Source organism: Pituophis catenifer, unplaced genomic scaffold, assembly GCF_029215685.1.
Source record: "Pituophis catenifer annectens isolate HBS135680 unplaced genomic scaffold, rPitCat1.0.hap2 SCAF_13, whole genome shotgun sequence".
Lineage (NCBI taxonomy): Eukaryota > Metazoa > Chordata > Lepidosauria > Squamata > Colubridae > Pituophis > Pituophis catenifer.
In genome coordinates, this window is record NW_027256893.1 from 15,072,420 (window position 1) to 15,088,763 (window position 16,344).

A 16,344-nucleotide genomic window follows, 5' to 3' on the forward strand; every position below is an offset into this window, starting at 1 on the left:
GCTACAACTGGTCCAGAATGCAGCAGTGGCCACAGTTATGAATGTAGCTAATATTCTCAACTAAGACGCGTCTACTTTGTGAGCTGTATTGGTTGCCAGTGAGCTTCTAGATACAATTGAAGGTGCTGGCTATCGCTTTTAAGCTTTTCATAATAGAGCCTGATTTTTGTGAGATCACCTGTCTCCAATTATTTTGGCATCTCCAGTAAGATTGAACAGAGTTGGCATGCTCCAATTCCCATCACTTATGCAATGACATCTTATGGGTGTCATTGCTTCACTGTTATTGCACCTGTCCTGTGGAATAGTATTCCCCCAAGATCCTGATGAACCTCCCTACCTTTGGTAAGGCTTTGAAGATCTTTCCTTCCCCCCCGCCCAGGCATTGGGTCAGGAGATCTTCTGGACCAGTCCAGATTGGTTGTGCTTAGTTATAATATTGCCTCTAGTGCAATTTGTTTTGATTGTGTGTTGCCTTGAGTCATATGCTGAGAGAATAAATTGACTAAATACATACACCTGATGTGATTTTACCCAGGTGGTTTTCAGGCAGGCAAGCCTCATAGCCTCCTGTCCTCCTACGTAAGAGACCAGATACCCTGTAATCAGGGCACACCACGCGTTGCCATCAACCCCTAAGCTTGACAATATTCCTTTAGAAAGAAGCAGAACAAGGTCCCCAGTCCATACCATGGTGGACAATAGAGGAGGAAGGGCTTCTCCACTGCTCCCACACTAAGCAAAAGGTGCCAGGGTCATGAGAGCTACAAGAGTCAATCTAGCCATGAGGCTGGGCCAGAGAAGAGAAGCTGCCCCCCTCAACGTCTCTTGATTGGTCTCATCTACACGTAAAGCCTTCCCATCACCAGCCAACTGAGCCCGTGAGCTGCACAGGTCATGTAGATTGCCTTGGAACTGGATCTTTCGGGATTCTTGCCGAAGGGACTCCCAGATGTTGGCTGCCTCTTCAGGGCAATTGGATAAAACCTTGGTGGCACAGGCGTGGAAGTCATCCCAGGACCTGTAGGAAGAACAGACTCAGTGAGGATTAAGCTCAATTTATGCTGAAGCAATGGAGAACAAAGTGGGAGCATGATTCTATTTGCTTGGGTCAATGGTCACACGACATTCCCTTCTACCTTAGTTTTTTTTTTTTTCCCAAGAGCCTGGATAGCTCTGCAGACAAGACACTGTAATTTAACACCAGCTGCCTGCAATTAAAGTAAGTTCAAATCTTGCCAGGCTCAAGGTTGACTCAGCCTTCCATCCTTTCTAAGGTAGGTAAATTGAGGACCCAGTTTGTGGGGGCAATAAGCTGACTTTGTATAAATATACAAAAGTATGAAGACTATTGCTTAATGCACTGTAAGCCGCCCTGAGTCTCCGGAGAAGGGCGGCATATAAATCAAATTTAAAAAAAAAAGAAAAAAAAAGAAGGGGCTGATGTTAGTAACAGCCTTGGCTACATGGCTACAAGCATCAGAAGGTAGAATAGAATAGAATAGAATTCTTTATTGGCCAAGTGCGATTGGACACAGAAGGAATTTGTCTTAGGTGTATATGCTCTCAGTGTACATAAGAAGAATAAAATATGTTCATCAATAATAAGAAGATACAACACTTAGTGATAGTCAAGGTTACTAATAAGCTATCAAATCGTACTAGGAAACAAATAAAAACAATATAATTGAAAGATACAAGCAACATGGTTATAGTCATAATTGGGAAGAGATAGATACTAGTAAGGAAGAGAAGAATAATAGTAATACAGTCTTAGTAAATCATTTGATAGTCTTGTGGGAATTAGTTGTTAAGCAGAGTGATGGCATTCGGGGAAAAACTGTCCTTGTGTCTAGCTGTTTTGGTGTGCAGTGCCCTATAGCGTCTTTTTGAGTTTTTTCCTTAGTTTATACCATCTCATCCTTTGCAGTTTGCAATCTACGGTTAACGGCTTTGCAGTGTATGAACGTAGCTAGCCAAGGCTTATTCAACAAATAACAAACCTTCACTTGGGCAATGTTTTAACCCAATCTTATCATCTGATCTTTAAGTGGTGGATGCGGGTAAACTGAACATTGCAGTTCTGGGGCCTAGATGGTCCTGAAGTCCAACCTTTGGAAGGCAGTGTTACCTTCCTTAGACTTATGGGTGACCTTTGGGTTCATAGCTGAGAAAAAGAAGGGGTTTGTTTGATCTCTTTCTCAAAACCAGCGTCCCTATTTTTTTTTAAAGTTCTGCGCTGAAATATCAGACTTGGGAAAGGTGGAGTCAGCAATACCAACTCAGATGGATGGATAGCTCAAGGAATCTTCTTGCGAGCTTTTGAGACAGCTCCATAACAACTTTACCGCTGATGGGTACCTGAAATGGCGAACCTGCACTCACCGACAGATGGTGTTCAACTCCTCTTGATCCTGGATGGTGTCATCTTCCATGTCCTTCTGAACATTTTGAGCCATGCTGTCTCCAAGGCTAACCAGACACTCTGCAAAACCCTTATAGATGGTGTTGCACTTCCAGCCAGCCGCATTCACGGGCTGCCCCACTAGCACTGCAACGAAGTGGAAGTTGAGATATTCAGACTGGGTTATCTTCAATAGCTTTTCCCAACTCGCAACGTGATAGATGTGTAGGACTACAATTCCCATAATTTCTGGGAAGCGTGCAGGATGGGGTGATGGAGTCATAGTTAAACTTTCCTGGAATGTGTTTTAGAGCAGGGGTCTCCAACCTTGGCAACTTTGAGCCTGGAGAGCTTCAATTCCCAGAATTCTGGGAGTTGAAGTCCACCAGGCTCAAAGTTGCCAAGGTTGGAGAGCTCTGTCTTAGAGGATAGCATTCATCAAATAGGAGCCCTGGTAGCGCAGCAGACTAAAGCACTGTTATTAACATCAGCTGCCTGCAATTACTGCAAGTTCAAATCTCACCAGGCTCAAGGTTGACTCAGCCTTCCATCCTTTCAAAGGTAGGTAAAATGAGGACTCATTTTGTGGGGGCAATAAGCTGACTTTGTATAAATATACAAAAGTATGAAGGCTATTGCTTAACGCATTGTAAGCTGCCCTGAGTATCCAGAGAAGGGCGGCATATAAATCAAACCAAAAAAAAAAAAAATAGCCAGCAGAGCAGTGCTTGCAGTTATAGGCCAGAGTGGCAAGTTGAAAACTTACAGACAAAACATCTCATAAAATTAAAATATGTATTTCTGGATAGCTTCAAAAGCTATTGCTATTCAAGAATTCTAAAGTATCCTGAAGTACTCTCATCTTTCTCTAAATCTCAGCACTGGAGATAAATTTAGGCTGGCACAGAGCTCTGTATTTTTAACTAAGTTAATACAACAGTGAGGAATCATCACCTAGAGGTGAAGCACGTACTTCATGTAGAAAGGGTACCTGTTTCACCCCTGGCATCTTTCTATTGAAAGGTTTAGGCATTGGATAATGGAAACGATTATCCCAAAAATTATAAGGCAATTTTCTGTATTTTCTGAAGAGCATTTGTAAAGAGGGCAATCCAATCCTGGTGAGATAAGCTGTATTAGGGGCCAGAAAAGAAGCAGTTAACTGTATGTTCTGGGTTTCTTTAGTTTAAATATTTGCATATGGAGTCAGGTTTGTTATCTGAACAACTGAGAATAGCACGCTGAGACTGTTTGATATGGCTGCTTATTTAATGGTGTGTAAAATTTAGGAAGCTGGTTTTGACACATGGAGTACCAGCTTGGTGTAGGAATTTAAGGTTCTAGGCTAGAAATCAGGAGATCGTGAGTTTTAGTCCCGCCAGAGGTAGAAAGCCAGCTAAGTTACTTTGGGCCAGCCACTCCCTCTCTCAGTCCTCCAAAGCAGGCAATGGCAAGCCACTTCTGAGAAGTTGCCAAGAACACTGGCAAGGACTAGTTCAGTCGGTCATCAGAAGTCAAAATTAACTCAAAAGGCATTAAAAAAAATGTTTGATGGATAAAACCCTTAGAGGCTCAGCTGGATAGAAGCTAGATAGAAGCAAGCATTCAGCAGGACTTCTGTTATCCAAGACACTAAAAGCTAGAACGCAAGAAGGTGATTTTAAAAGACAAAGGAAAGTAGGACTTCAGAACCCTGGACAGCTCCTAGAAATCTCTGCAGAAGGCTGCCTTTGAGCTTAAATACCAAGGACAACTTTTCAACAAGAAAGGAATCTGAATTCCCAAATCGTGAACAAGAATGCAGTGACTGAATTCACACATCATACAAAGCCTGATATTCAAACGATCAAAACTGGGTCTGCGCAATGCCCTAATCACAATATGGTTTAACTTTATGTGAAGATTTAACCAATGTAGGTTATTCAACATTTTGGGCTGCATTCGTTTGTTTTGTTACTTTGAACCTGTCCCATCTCTGAAATGCACCCTCAACAAACTATAGGAGCCCTCAGAGAGGGGTGGGGAAAGGAAAGCACCCATTTTCAGGCTAGAAAGACAAAGGATTTGCCTGTACATAAAGCAGCAGGTGGCACGGAGAGTCATATCAGTGGACACGCGAGCGTTGCCCTAGCTCAGCATGCATGCATGCACCAGCCAGCTAATTTTCAGGCCTTCCGGGCCCACTGGAAGTTGGGAAACAGGCTGTTTTCAGCCTCCGGAGGCCTCCAGGTGTGGGTGGGGAAGGCCGTTTTCACCGTCCCCAGCCTCCTAGAAAGCTCTGGAGCCTGGGGAGGGTGAAAAATGGGCCTTCTGGTCCCACTGGAAGTCGGGAAATGGGCCATTTCCCACCTTCAGAGGGCCTCTGGGGGGGGGGAAGGCAGTTTTCACCCTCCCCAGGCTCCAAGAAAGCCTCTGGAGCCTGGAGAGGGCGAAAAAACGGGCCTACCAGGCCCACTGTGCCATCACATGAGAAAAGCAGGAAATCACCATTTCTATTAATTAGCTATTCAACCCCGGGCTAGTTTGTGCCTAAAAGTGACAAGCCAAACAACAAACCAAATAATAATCAAAATTGGACAAACATGTATTTTTTAAAAATAAATAAATAAATAAATATACATGTACTATAGGTGAATTTACACCAGCTTATTACGTTTGATCTTGCAAGCTTGGAGGTAAGAGCGCACACGTTACCGTCTTTGGTGTGAAATTTGGAAATTCAAAATGCAGACCAACTGCCATTTGGATACATTTCTCACCAGAGAAAAGGTTTTATCGGGACCGTATCGTAGCAATCTTTCCCCCAAGAAGGCCCTTTCTCACATGTTGTGTAACAAACCCATCCTAATCACTGGCAATGCAAGTGTTTTCATTGGATCATTTGGAAGACAGCAGGTTGGAGAAAACTGGAGTGAAACGCATGGCATTTTATATTCCGATCCCTAGATGATGCCAATCACCGAGCTCATGTCTTATTTAAATTGGTAGAATTTAAATACACAGACACACACACACACACGCACAACTCTGGTTCCACCAATAGCATCAGATAAGGAGCATTAGGATTAATTATGCTAATTCTATCATCAAATCATAGGGCAAGGCAACGTCAGACTTTTTACTCCAATGCAGGCTTTTTCAGACCATTAGGATTTTTAGCAACTCATCTGATATTAAACAAGCAAGGATGAGTTTGCCCCAAAAATCAAGACAGGAAGGAAATTACAATTCCATAAGGGTTTCCCAAAAGACAGCTTGATCAGGATTCTAAAAGAGCTCATTTGTTTTTTTTCTTTTCTTAACATTTTTAATAAGACAAAGAAAAAAATAAGGGACGTTTCCACATAGGAAAATAACACAGTTTGGGTGTTCCTTCCCATCTTTTGATTAAAAAAACAACAACAGCAACTGTGAATGGAAGAGGAAATTAAACATTTTCAATCTAACCGATTGTTAATTTTTATCTTAATATTGCCGGTCAACGTTCTGATGATGCTGTTATTATACTTCTAATAATAATTGAAAGACAAAAAAAAAGGAAACAGCTCAACTGATGCCAGAAAATGTAAAGCAGCAGAAGAAGCTTTTTAAAAAGAGCAGAAAAAGAAAAGAAAAATCTTCTGGGTACCACAGAAGATAATAACATCATGTACCTTGGGATATCTGCGGCCTCCTTACCAAAGTGTACTCTTTTCAGATCTTACCCTCTTTCCCCTCACCCACTTTATCTGTTCTGCCCCAACTACGGACGCCAAAGAACGCAGCACACACAAACTCTATACAAAGCTTATTTTACTCAAATAACTCAGTCTTTATCAACCAAAGACTGTTAATAAACTGTCTTAACAGCCTACCAGAATTCTAAGATAAGGTAATCACAATTACTAGAGTTGGCAGAGAGCCCAGAAGCAATTTTGCAGAGAATCCAGACGTGAAGGAGAGTGAACTAAAGTTGTTCCCTACAGCTTGTTGCAAGTGGCGTTCCTCCTTAAATAGGCTAAGGAAGTGGCCAATTAGCCCCAAGCTTTACTCTTGAGGAGACCTCCTCCTGAGGAGCCACTCCTGCCTTTTGGCAGCTCTGCGTGCCTGTGCATCAAGAAGAGGCTCCTCCTCTTCGTCCTCTTCACTTAAAGGAGCTTCTGGAGGTTCTGAAGGCTCTGGCTGAATCCCTGCCTCTGGCATCACATCTTCTCCAGCCTCCTCACTGTCCGATTCAAGTGCCAGCTGCACAGGCTGCTGGCGCAGCACCACACCAGCCTCCTCGTTGTCGGAATCAGCTACAATCTGCACAGGCCACTGACGGGCCACAACATTATCTAGCATTCTGCTTGTATTTTTTTTCCTCTCCTCCATGACTAAAAGAGGAAAATGGAGGGCCTGGTGTATTTTATTCAAAAACCAAGAAACGCACACCCACAACTTTGGGGAACCTGTGCCAATCACTCTCTTTCTAGACTGGTGTTCAGGATTGTTGCAAGGAGTGAGGTGGTACAGACGCTGGAGACAGGGCAACGGATAAGGATAAATTAACAAGTACCAGCTGGAAGCTGGGAAACCTGTGGCCCTCCAGCAACATCCAACACTGGCTAGTATTATGGGGCTGTACAGGTCGTCCTTGACTTGCAACCACAATGTATGTTGATAAGTGAGACATTTGTTAAGCGAGCTTTGCCCCGTTTCATGACCTTTCTAGCCACCGTTGTTAAGTGAACCGTTGCGGTTGTTAAGTTAGTAACACGGTTGTTAAGTGAATCTGGTTTCCCCACTGACGTTACTGGTCGGAAGGCCGCGAAAGCTGTTCATGTGTACCCCCAGGATTTTGCGACTGTCATAAATATGAATCAGTTGCCAAGAGTCTGAATTTTGATCATGTGACCATGGGTGTGTGTGTGTCTGCAACGGTCATAAGTGTGAAAAACGGTCCGGAGTCACTTTTTTCAGTGCCGTCGTAACTTTGAACAGTCGCTAAACGAACTGTCGTAAGTCGAGGACTACCTGTATTAGCAGACAAGTAGTTCTATCGATCTCTAATATATTACACAGACCAATTGCCAGTTAGACAGATTTCTCACCCTCAAGACAAGAGAAAAAAGTTTTATCTGTTATTAACACAGCTGCCTGCAATTTCTGCAGGTTCGAATCTCGCCAGGCTCAAGGTTGACTCAGCCTTCCATCCTTTCTAAGGTAGGTTAAATGAGGACCCAGTTTGTGGGGGCAATAAGCTGACTTTGTATAAATATACAAAAGAATGAAGGCTATTGCTTAACGAATTGTAAGCCGCCCTGAGTCTCCGGAGAAGGGCGGCATATAAATCAAATCAAAATAAAATAAAATAAAATAAAATAAATTATCTGGAATGCACTATAGCAATTTTTCTCTGACCCATGCAATCCGTTTCCCCAAACAGAACTCAGACCCTGTTTTCAAAAGCAAGAAATTCTCCACTTCCAGGCATCCCTTCCTGCACTGAATTAAGGAATAGCAACCTCTGAACCTAAATCACCTGAGCTGGATAAGAGTCATCCCCAACATCAGCAGGAGGAAAAATTCACTGAATCATTTTTTTTAAGGATCCTGGGGAGGATTGGACCCACTCCTTCCAAATGAAAACGATCACAGAATTGTTTTTTAGGATCCTGGGGAGGATTGGACCCATTCCTTCCAAATGAAAAAGATCACAGAATCGTTTTTTAGGATCCTGGGGAGGATTGGATCCACTCCTTCCGAATGAAAATGGACAGTCTTTTTCTGAAGTCTGTTAGACATTGTCTAATGCATTTTATTAAAAGGCACTGGCTTTTCTGAGCTGCAGCAAGCTTTTAGCACAAAAACTAATTTGCTTTTAAATTGCACACGGGATGGAAAAACAATCTCCTTATCTTGACCATCCCTCAGATATTGGGGGCGGGGGGGGGGGGCGGGAAGGAGGCGGACTACAATCCACAGAGCATCTGTGGAAAGCATCAAGCAGAATTCTGCCTTCCTTGCTTTGCAAGGGGTAGGAGAAAGCAGAGGGGGGAGGGAGGGATAAGAAAGAAGGAAAGACAGGAGCAGGAGGACATGTTGAAGTTGAAGTTCCTTGTGAAGAGGACGTGTTGAAGTTCCTTCTTCCACTGACAAGCAACATCCTTCAAGCAAAAGAGAGAGAGAGAGAGAGGGAGGGAGAGGGTGAGAGAAAGAGAGAGAGAGGGAGGGAGGAAGAGGGGGAGAGAGGGGGAGGGAGAGAGAAAGAGAGAAAGAGAGAGAGAGTGAGAGGGAGGGGGGGAGGGAGAGAGAAAGGGAGAGAGAAGGAGGGAGGGAGAGGGGAGGGAGGGAGAAAGAGAGAGAGAAAGAGAAAGAGAGGGAGAGAGAGAGGGAGGGAGGAAGAGGGGGGAGAGAGGGGAGAGAGAGAGAGAAAGAGAGAGAGAGTGAGAGGGAGGGGGAGGGAGGGAGAAAGAGAGAAAGAGAGAGGGAGAGAGGGAGGGAGGGAGGGAGAGGGGGAGAGAAAGAGAGAGAGAGAGGGAGGGAGGAAGAGGGGGAGAGAGGGGGGGAGGGAGAGGGGAGGGAGGGAGAAAGAGAGAGAGAAAGAGAGAGAGGGGGGGAGGAAGGGAGGGAGAGGGGGAGAGAAAGAGAGAGAGAGGGAGGGAGGAAGAGGGGGGAGGGAGAGAGAGGGGAGGGAGTGGGGAGGGAGAAAGAAAGAGAGAGAGAAGGAGGGAGGGAGGGAGGGAGAGATGAGGGTCCAATCCAAGCAGCTTCTAATTTTCAGCAAGAAGAAGAAGAATTTTCAGCTGGTGCCACTGAGACTCAGTTAGGGGTGCGGTTGATCCAGCCCCCACAGCCTGGAGGGCCTCCCCCCGATTCAGTTGGGGAAGAAGTTTTTGAAAAGTCAGCAGAAGGCTCTCTGGCCTCCTCCCTCTTACAGGATCTTCGGAACAGGGAAAATGTTCGGAACAGGGAAAATGTTGACTTGCCAAAAAGCGAGGAAAGATCATTGGAGAGGGAGGGGAACATTCTGCAGCGGTGGAAGGAAGGAAGGAAGGAAGGAAGGAAGGAAGGAAGGAAAGAAAGAAAGAAAGAAAGAAAGAAAGAAAGAAAGAAAGAAAGAAAGAAAAGAAAAGAAAAGAAAAGAAAAGAAAAGAAAAGAAAAGAAAAGAAAAGAAAAGAAAAGAAAAGAAAAGAAAAGAAGCCATGTTGCTCTAACCCTCAGCCTTGCCGACAGTTGCAACTTCCAGCCAAAAAAAAACGCTCCCGAAGCTCCGGAGCGACGGTTCAGACGGACGGAGAGAGACCCCCTTCCCCGGCTCGCTCGCTCGCTCGGTCCTCCAGACGCGCAGAGTTCCAAGCCCCATCATCCACAGGCGGCACTTGCCAGGGGCCTCCAGATCTGGCCCACCGGGGGGGGGCTTCAACCCCCTCGCCGGGGGGTCCAGCTCTGCTCGGGGGCGCCTTCCTCCAAGCCCCTGATTTACACCCCTCTTCTCACCGCCCGCCCACCCGTGTTGGGCTGGGTCGACCCGGCAGCCTCCCCCACGCAGCCCGGCCAGGCTCGAACCCCTCAGCCCACCCGAGGCAGGGCAGGAGAAGCTGGCTCCAGCCAAGGCTGCAATTCAAACCCGCTCCGCTCTTGGGCTCATCCCCGCGCGCGCGAAGCCTCCAGCCGGCAAAACCCACCAGCGTTAGCTCTGGCCGTCCCCACGTGCGAGACCCGGTGCGAGCACGGGATGGAGGAAGCCCCGCGGGCATCCTTTGCGGCTCTTTAGGACCCTCGCTCGCAAGGCGGACAGGACGAGCAGCTGGGGAAGGAGCCCTTCAAGGGTCCCGGACCTCTCCTCCCCTCCGGCCGCCCCCCCACTTCGCCTGGAATGCCTTTGCCCTGCGGCTGGAGGGCTTCCCTCGCCTTTGCGCGCAGGCTGCCGACCCGCTGAGACAAGATCGCCTCCCGATCCCGGTCCTTGTTCCTTTCCCCTCCCCTCCCCCTCCCCTCTCCCAGTCCTTGTCCCCTTCCTGGTCCCGTCCCCTGTCCCTGTCCCTGTCCCTGTCCCTGTCCTTGTCCCCTTCTCCTTCTCCTTCCCCCCTCCCCCTCCCCTCCCCGTCCCAGCCCTTGTCCCCTTCCCCTTCCTGGTCCCGGTCCCGGACCTTGTCCCCCCTCCCCTCTCCTCCCCTCCCCTGTCCTGGTCCTTGTCCCCTTCCTCTCCCCTCCCCCTCCCCTGGTCCTTGTCCTTGTCCCCTTCCCGTCCTCTCCCCTCTCCGTCCCAGCCCTTGTCCCCTTCCCCTCTCCTCTCCTCTCCTCCTCTCCCCTCCCCTCCCCTGGTCCTTGTCCGCTTCCCCTCCCCTCCCCTCGACGTCCCAGCCCTTGTCCCCTTCCCCTCTCCTCTCCTCCCCTCCCCTCCCCTGTCCTGGGTCCTTGTCCCCTTCCCCTCCCCTCCCCTCGCCGTCCCAGCCCTTGCCCTCTTCCCTTTCCTGGTCCCGGTCCCGTACCTTGTCCCCTTCCCCTCTCCTCCCCTCCCCCTGTCCCTGTCCCGGTCCTTGTCCCCTTTCCCTTCCTGGTCCTAGTCCTTGTCCTCTTCCCCCTCCTAGTCCCGATCCAGGTCCCCTTCCCCTCCCCTCCCCGGTCCTTGTCCCCCTCCCCTCCTATCCCCTCTCCTCCCCTCCCGGTCCCAGTCCTTGTCCCCTTCCCCTTCCTGGTCCCGATCCAGGTCCGGTCCTCGTCCCCTCTGCTCCCCCTCCTCCTTCCCGGTCCCTGTCCGGGTCCTTGTCCCTTTTCCCCTTTCCCCTTCCCCGGTCCGGTCCCCCCCTCCCCCCCCCCATCCGCGGGATTGAGACGTACCCAGCTGCAAGGCGAGCAGCAGCGCCCAGGCTCCCAGCGACGCCCCGCAGCCCATGGTGCCTCCGCCGCCGCCCGCTCTGGAGGGAATCGGGCTGCAGAAACGCCGAGCGGTGGCTCCGGGCGGCCGCTCCGCCCTGTCCCCGGCTCCGCCCCGCCCCGCCGCGCTCGGAATCTCCGGGAGTGGCCGCTGAGGCTCCTCCGCCGCTTTCGCCTTTGGGGAAGTTGAGCGCCCCCCACGTGGGAGCCCCTGCTGGTGGGCCCTGTGCGGGAGGGGGTCCCAGAAGGGGCTAAGCGCCTAAATTGGGGTCTCCAGCTGCAGGTGGGTGTGACTGAGTAAGAGTTTTTTTTTTGGGGGGGGGGTATGAACTGCAGGAAGTCAATACAAGTACAGGTAGTCCTCGACTTACAACAGTCCACATAGTGACCGTTGAAAATTACAAGGGCACTGAAAAAGTGACTTATGACCGGCACCGTTGCAGCATCCCCAGGCTCATGTGATCAAAACTCAAGAGGCCGGGCAACTGCTTCATACTTATGACCATTGTTTGTGTCCCAAGGTCACATGATCCCCTTTTGGTAACCTTTTGACACACGAAGTCAATGGGGAAGCCCGATTCACTTAACCACTGGATTACTAATTTATCCACTGCAGTGGTTCACTTAACAACGGTGGCAAGAAATCTTGTAAAACGGGGCAAAAGAGGAAAGTAAAGTCCTACGCTTAGGTAAGAAAAACCAAAGTACACATATAAACTGGGGGAAACCAGGCTTAATAGCAGTGACTGCGAGAGGGAACTTGGGAGTCTTAGTAGACGACCAGCTAAATATGAGCCAACTGTGTGCAGCGGCAGCCAAAAAAGCCAACGCAATCCTAAATTGCATTAACAGAGGGATTCAATCAAGATCAAGGGAGGTACTAATACCACTCTATAAAGCCTTAGTAAGGCTACACCTAGAGTACTGCATCCAGTTTTGGTCACCACACTATAAAAAAAGATATTGAGACGCTAGAAAAAATGCAGAGGAGAGCAACCAGGATGATTAGGGGACTAAGACATATGAAGAACGGTTACATGAACTGGGCATGGCTAGTCTAGTGAAGAGAAGGACCAGGGGAGACAGGATAGCAGTCTTCCAATATTTGAGGGGCTGCCACAGAGAGGAGGGGATCAAGCTATTTTCCAAAGCACCTGAAGGTCAGACAAGGAACAATGGATGGAAATTGAACAAGGAGAGATTCAACCTGGAAATAAGGAGAAATTTTCTGACAGTGAGAGCAATCAACCCATGGAACAGAAGTTGCCTTCGGAAATTGTGGGAGCTTCATCACTTGAGACTTTCAAGAAAAGATTGGACTGCCATTTGTAAGAAATGGTGTAGGGTCTCCTGCTTGAGCAGGGGGTTAGACTAGATGACCTATAAGGTCCCTTCCAACTGTTAATCTGTTAAATCTGTTAAATATTCTCAACCTTGGCAACTTCACGACGAGTAGACTACAAGTCCCAGAATTCCGCAGAGAACATGAAGAATGAGTAGGAAAACCCCCATATTTCTCCAAAATCTTTTGGACCCATCTTGTGCAACCATCCTCAGGATTATCATTCCACACTTGTCCGGCCAATCTTTGCTGGAGCACCTGCAAGAGGGGAATTTGGAGATACCGGGATACCCTTTGGAAGGCAAAACTAATTCCTAAAAAAAACCTGAATGGTGAGTGGGGGGCAGGGAACAGCAAGGAGGATGCGCCAATCGGAAAGGCTCCGCGTTGGGCAACAAGGAGTCCATTGTGCTTGCACCACCAAAGAAAGAGGGACCTCTTGAAGGCTTAGCCCCCCCACCCCCACCCCCATTCTGCTTTTCTCAGAAGAGAGCCCAGCCTTAGAAATGCATTTCAACCCCCCCAGCCTGATAGGAAGCCAGCTGGCAAGGAAACACTGCTCTTCTTTAATCCTTAAAGCGCTCCCAGCATCATCCCAGTTTATCGCTCCAGCAGTAACTCTGCAGGTGGACCTAGAAAAATAGGCATAACCGTGTGGGTCGTCCCCCCCTCCGCCAAATCCCAATTTTAGCAGTATTTGCCAGGATCTCCTCATGGGAGAAGAGAAGACATGCTAGGAAATCTCCTCAAGCTAGCGTATTTTGGCATTCTCGCTCTCCCTCCGCCTCCCCCTTCCCAGATGTGTTTGCCTCTGACAAGTACTTAACCTCTTTAGCAGCTGTTTTCATGGGCAGATGAGATCAGAGGGGATTTACAAGGTGCTGTGCAGGACACACACACACACACACCAAGCTTCATCTAATCTGTATACTACTGAAACTCTCGGGTCTGTAACCATTAACCGGGCGAAAAGGTGCATCAGAGGGCAAAACTTTTTGAACCGAAATACCTCAAGTGGACTAACTTACAGAATGTGTCCAAAATCTATGGACCTATGACTCCTGTGGAATGGAAATTTGGCCAATTTTATAAAACATTTGATGACGTCAAATGATCATGTAGCATTTGATGACATTAATTAATTAATTATTATTGGTTCGATTTATATGCTGCCCTTCTCCGGAGACTCAGAGCGGCTTACAATGCGTTAAGCAATAGCCTTCATCCCTTTGTATATACCTGCTTAGTAGGGCTTTTGGCCCCCCCCTAAGCAGTGTTCTATTTTATACAAAGTCATCTTATTGCCCCCATAATCCGGGTCCTCATTTTACCTACCTCGAAAGGATGGAACGCTGAGTCAACCTTGAGCCTGGTGAGATTTGAACTTGCAGGAATTGCAGGCAGCTGGTGCTACTTAACAGCACTTTAGTCTGCTACGCCACCAAGGCTCTTATAATACAAAGTATTATAATACAAAGTATAATAAAGCATCTCCCGTAGTCCGCTTCTGATGATTGTTGTGTTATATAACCTCATATGGGCTACTTTCGAGGCAGATATATCTAGAGCATTAGACTAATAGAGTTAAAAGGGACCTTAGAGGTCTTCTAGTCCAACCCCCTGCTTGAGCAGGAGACCCTATGCCATGTCAGACAAATGGTTGTCTCGTCCATCTATGGAGATTCTGTCATCCAGGACATGGTTGTCCCAAAGGTGCTTTTTCAAGAGGCAACTGGATTTTCTGGTTTTTCTTTGAATACGTTTCGTTTCTCATCCAAGAAGCTTCACATGAGAAGTGAAATGTCTTCAAAGAAAAACCAGAAAGTCCAGTTGCCTCTTGGAAAAGCACTTTTGGGTTGTCTCGTCTCTTTTTGAAAGCCTCCAGTGATGGAGCACCCACATCTTCTGAAGACAAGCTATTCCATTGGTTGATTGCTCTCACCATTAGGAATTTCCTCCTTAATTCTAAGTTGCTTCTCTCCTTGGTTAGTTTCCATCCATTTCTTATCTTGCCTTTTGGTGCTTTGGAAAATCTCTTATCGTCCTGATTTTTTAAGAACTCTTCAAGTATGTTACAAGTTCTGCCATTGGTGAAGGGATTGAGGAATTTGGTAAGGAAATCTCTCTGAAATGACAACCCACGAGATCATGAGTTGTTAGTCCGATATAAAAAGTCTTTCCCTGTTGATTTGATAGAAGTCCCTTAAAATCTGGTTGTACCATTAGGCCTGCTGACCCCCACAGGACCGATGATCTATTTGAGGTGGCTCCATTGCTATCAACAATGTTCTCTCTCAGCCTTTTTGTTTTCTAAAAACAACTTTTAATAATCGTAATAGTTTTTTATATATTGGCTTTTAGTCTTCTTGTACACGGCCCAGTCACTTGCCCAGATAAATTTGATGAGTAAAGAAATAAAACATCCTTTGCGCACGCACAGCCTTTTGCCGAAATGCATCATCTCGGCGCAAGAAATTGTGCTTTTTAAATAATCACTATATTTTCAGGAGTGGGATTTGCCTTATTCCTGGAGTTGAGAGGATTGGTCCAAAAACTGCCCAGCCGGCTTCAAGGCCTAAGGTGGGAGTAGAACTCCTAAGTCGCCTGGCTTCTTGCCCAGTGCCTTTAACTACCTGGGAAACTGACTTTCATGAACTAGATTACAAAATCAAAACACATTCCAGGCGTAGTAGCAGACGCTCTTCCATGCCGTTGCCAAAAAAACCCCATCCATGGTCACATCTCTGGAGTTTTGGGAATTGAGTCCATCTCAAAGGTGTTTCAGAGGGTTCCACCCATAAGATCCAACCACCCTGTTCTCACTCCCTCTTCTCTTTCTTGTGCCATATATGTCATCGGACGTTGGCGATTCTATTTTTATCAACAGACACATGAAAAAGGGCTGCTGAGTTTTGTCCAAACCAGTCCCTTCGATTTTGAAGCCATGATGTTCTTCTTCTGCCTGGACCTCGTTTACCTTCAATCTTTCCCTTGAGTGAAGTGAAGGAATTCCCTTAAGGATTAAGTGAAGTACGCTGTATTTTTCCGGGTGTCACATTACGTGTCCAAAATATTCTTTCACTTTTTGATGGTTTTGATTATTTCCTTTGGCTTACCCAGGTGGCTTATCGCCTCATTTCTGATTTTGTCAACCCAGCTTATACGTAGCAGCCGTCTGTAAATCCATATTTCAAATGCTTCTAATCCAGTGATGGTGAACCTTTTTGGCACCAAGTGCCGAAAAGGGAGTGCATGAGCAAAAATGGAGGCGCTGCCCAGGGCGTATGCGCGCCCCTGAAAACGAATTTCCGGTTTCAGCTATGGAACTTCCGGTTTCAGCTAGCTACTCTTCCGGGTTTCTGGCACACATGCGCATTCAATGATCAGCTGGTCGGCGTGCATGCTCACGCAGGAAAACGGAAGACCAGCTCTTCTAATTTTTGGCACTGCTGCCTGCAAAAAGGCCAGCTGATCATCGCGCACACATGCATGCCAGAAGCCTGGAAGAGGAACGGAAGACACCACGTGTGCCAGGCAACATGGCTCCACATGCCACTTCGGGCACGTGTGCCATAGGTTCACCATCACAGTTCTAGTCTCTTCAAGTGGATTTCTGTCAGAGACCAACTTTCTACTCCATAGAGCAGGATAGAAAAGACGTTACCACCTGAATCGCTCCCTCAGCCTGTGGCAAATGATCCAAGTTTTTAGTCCCAGGGCTTATTTCAAGAAGGCCTTCTATTGTACCCGAGAAGA

General features: G+C 47.3%; 1 protein-coding gene across 1 annotated transcript; it reads right to left on the reverse strand.

The window, feature by feature from the left end:
• Positions 1-735: 735 nt before the first annotated feature.
• NRN1L (neuritin 1 like) lies at positions 736-11,265 on the reverse strand. The gene is made up of 3 exons (XM_070953155.1): positions 11,211-11,265; positions 2,386-2,551; positions 736-1,021 (listed from the first exon to the last, which is right to left on the reverse strand). Exons 1-3 carry the CDS (start codon positions 11,263-11,265, stop codon positions 736-738), a joined length of 507 nt encoding a protein of 168 aa, XP_070809256.1.
• Between the last annotated feature and the right edge of the window lie 5,079 nt (positions 11,266-16,344).

Coding starts and splice junctions, on each gene's coding strand:
- NRN1L (XM_070953155.1), bottom strand. CDS start 11,265: ATGGGCTGCGGGGCGTCGCTGGGAGCCTGGGCGCTGCTGCTCGCCTTG. Junction 2,552..11,210: donor GCTGCTCGCCTTGCAGCTGG/GTACGTCTCAAT, acceptor ACTTCGTTGCAG/TGCTAGTGGGGCAGCCCGTG. Junction 1,022..2,385: donor GAGTTGAACACCATCTGTCG/GTGAGTGCAGGT, acceptor TTCTTCCTACAG/GTCCTGGGATGACTTCCACG.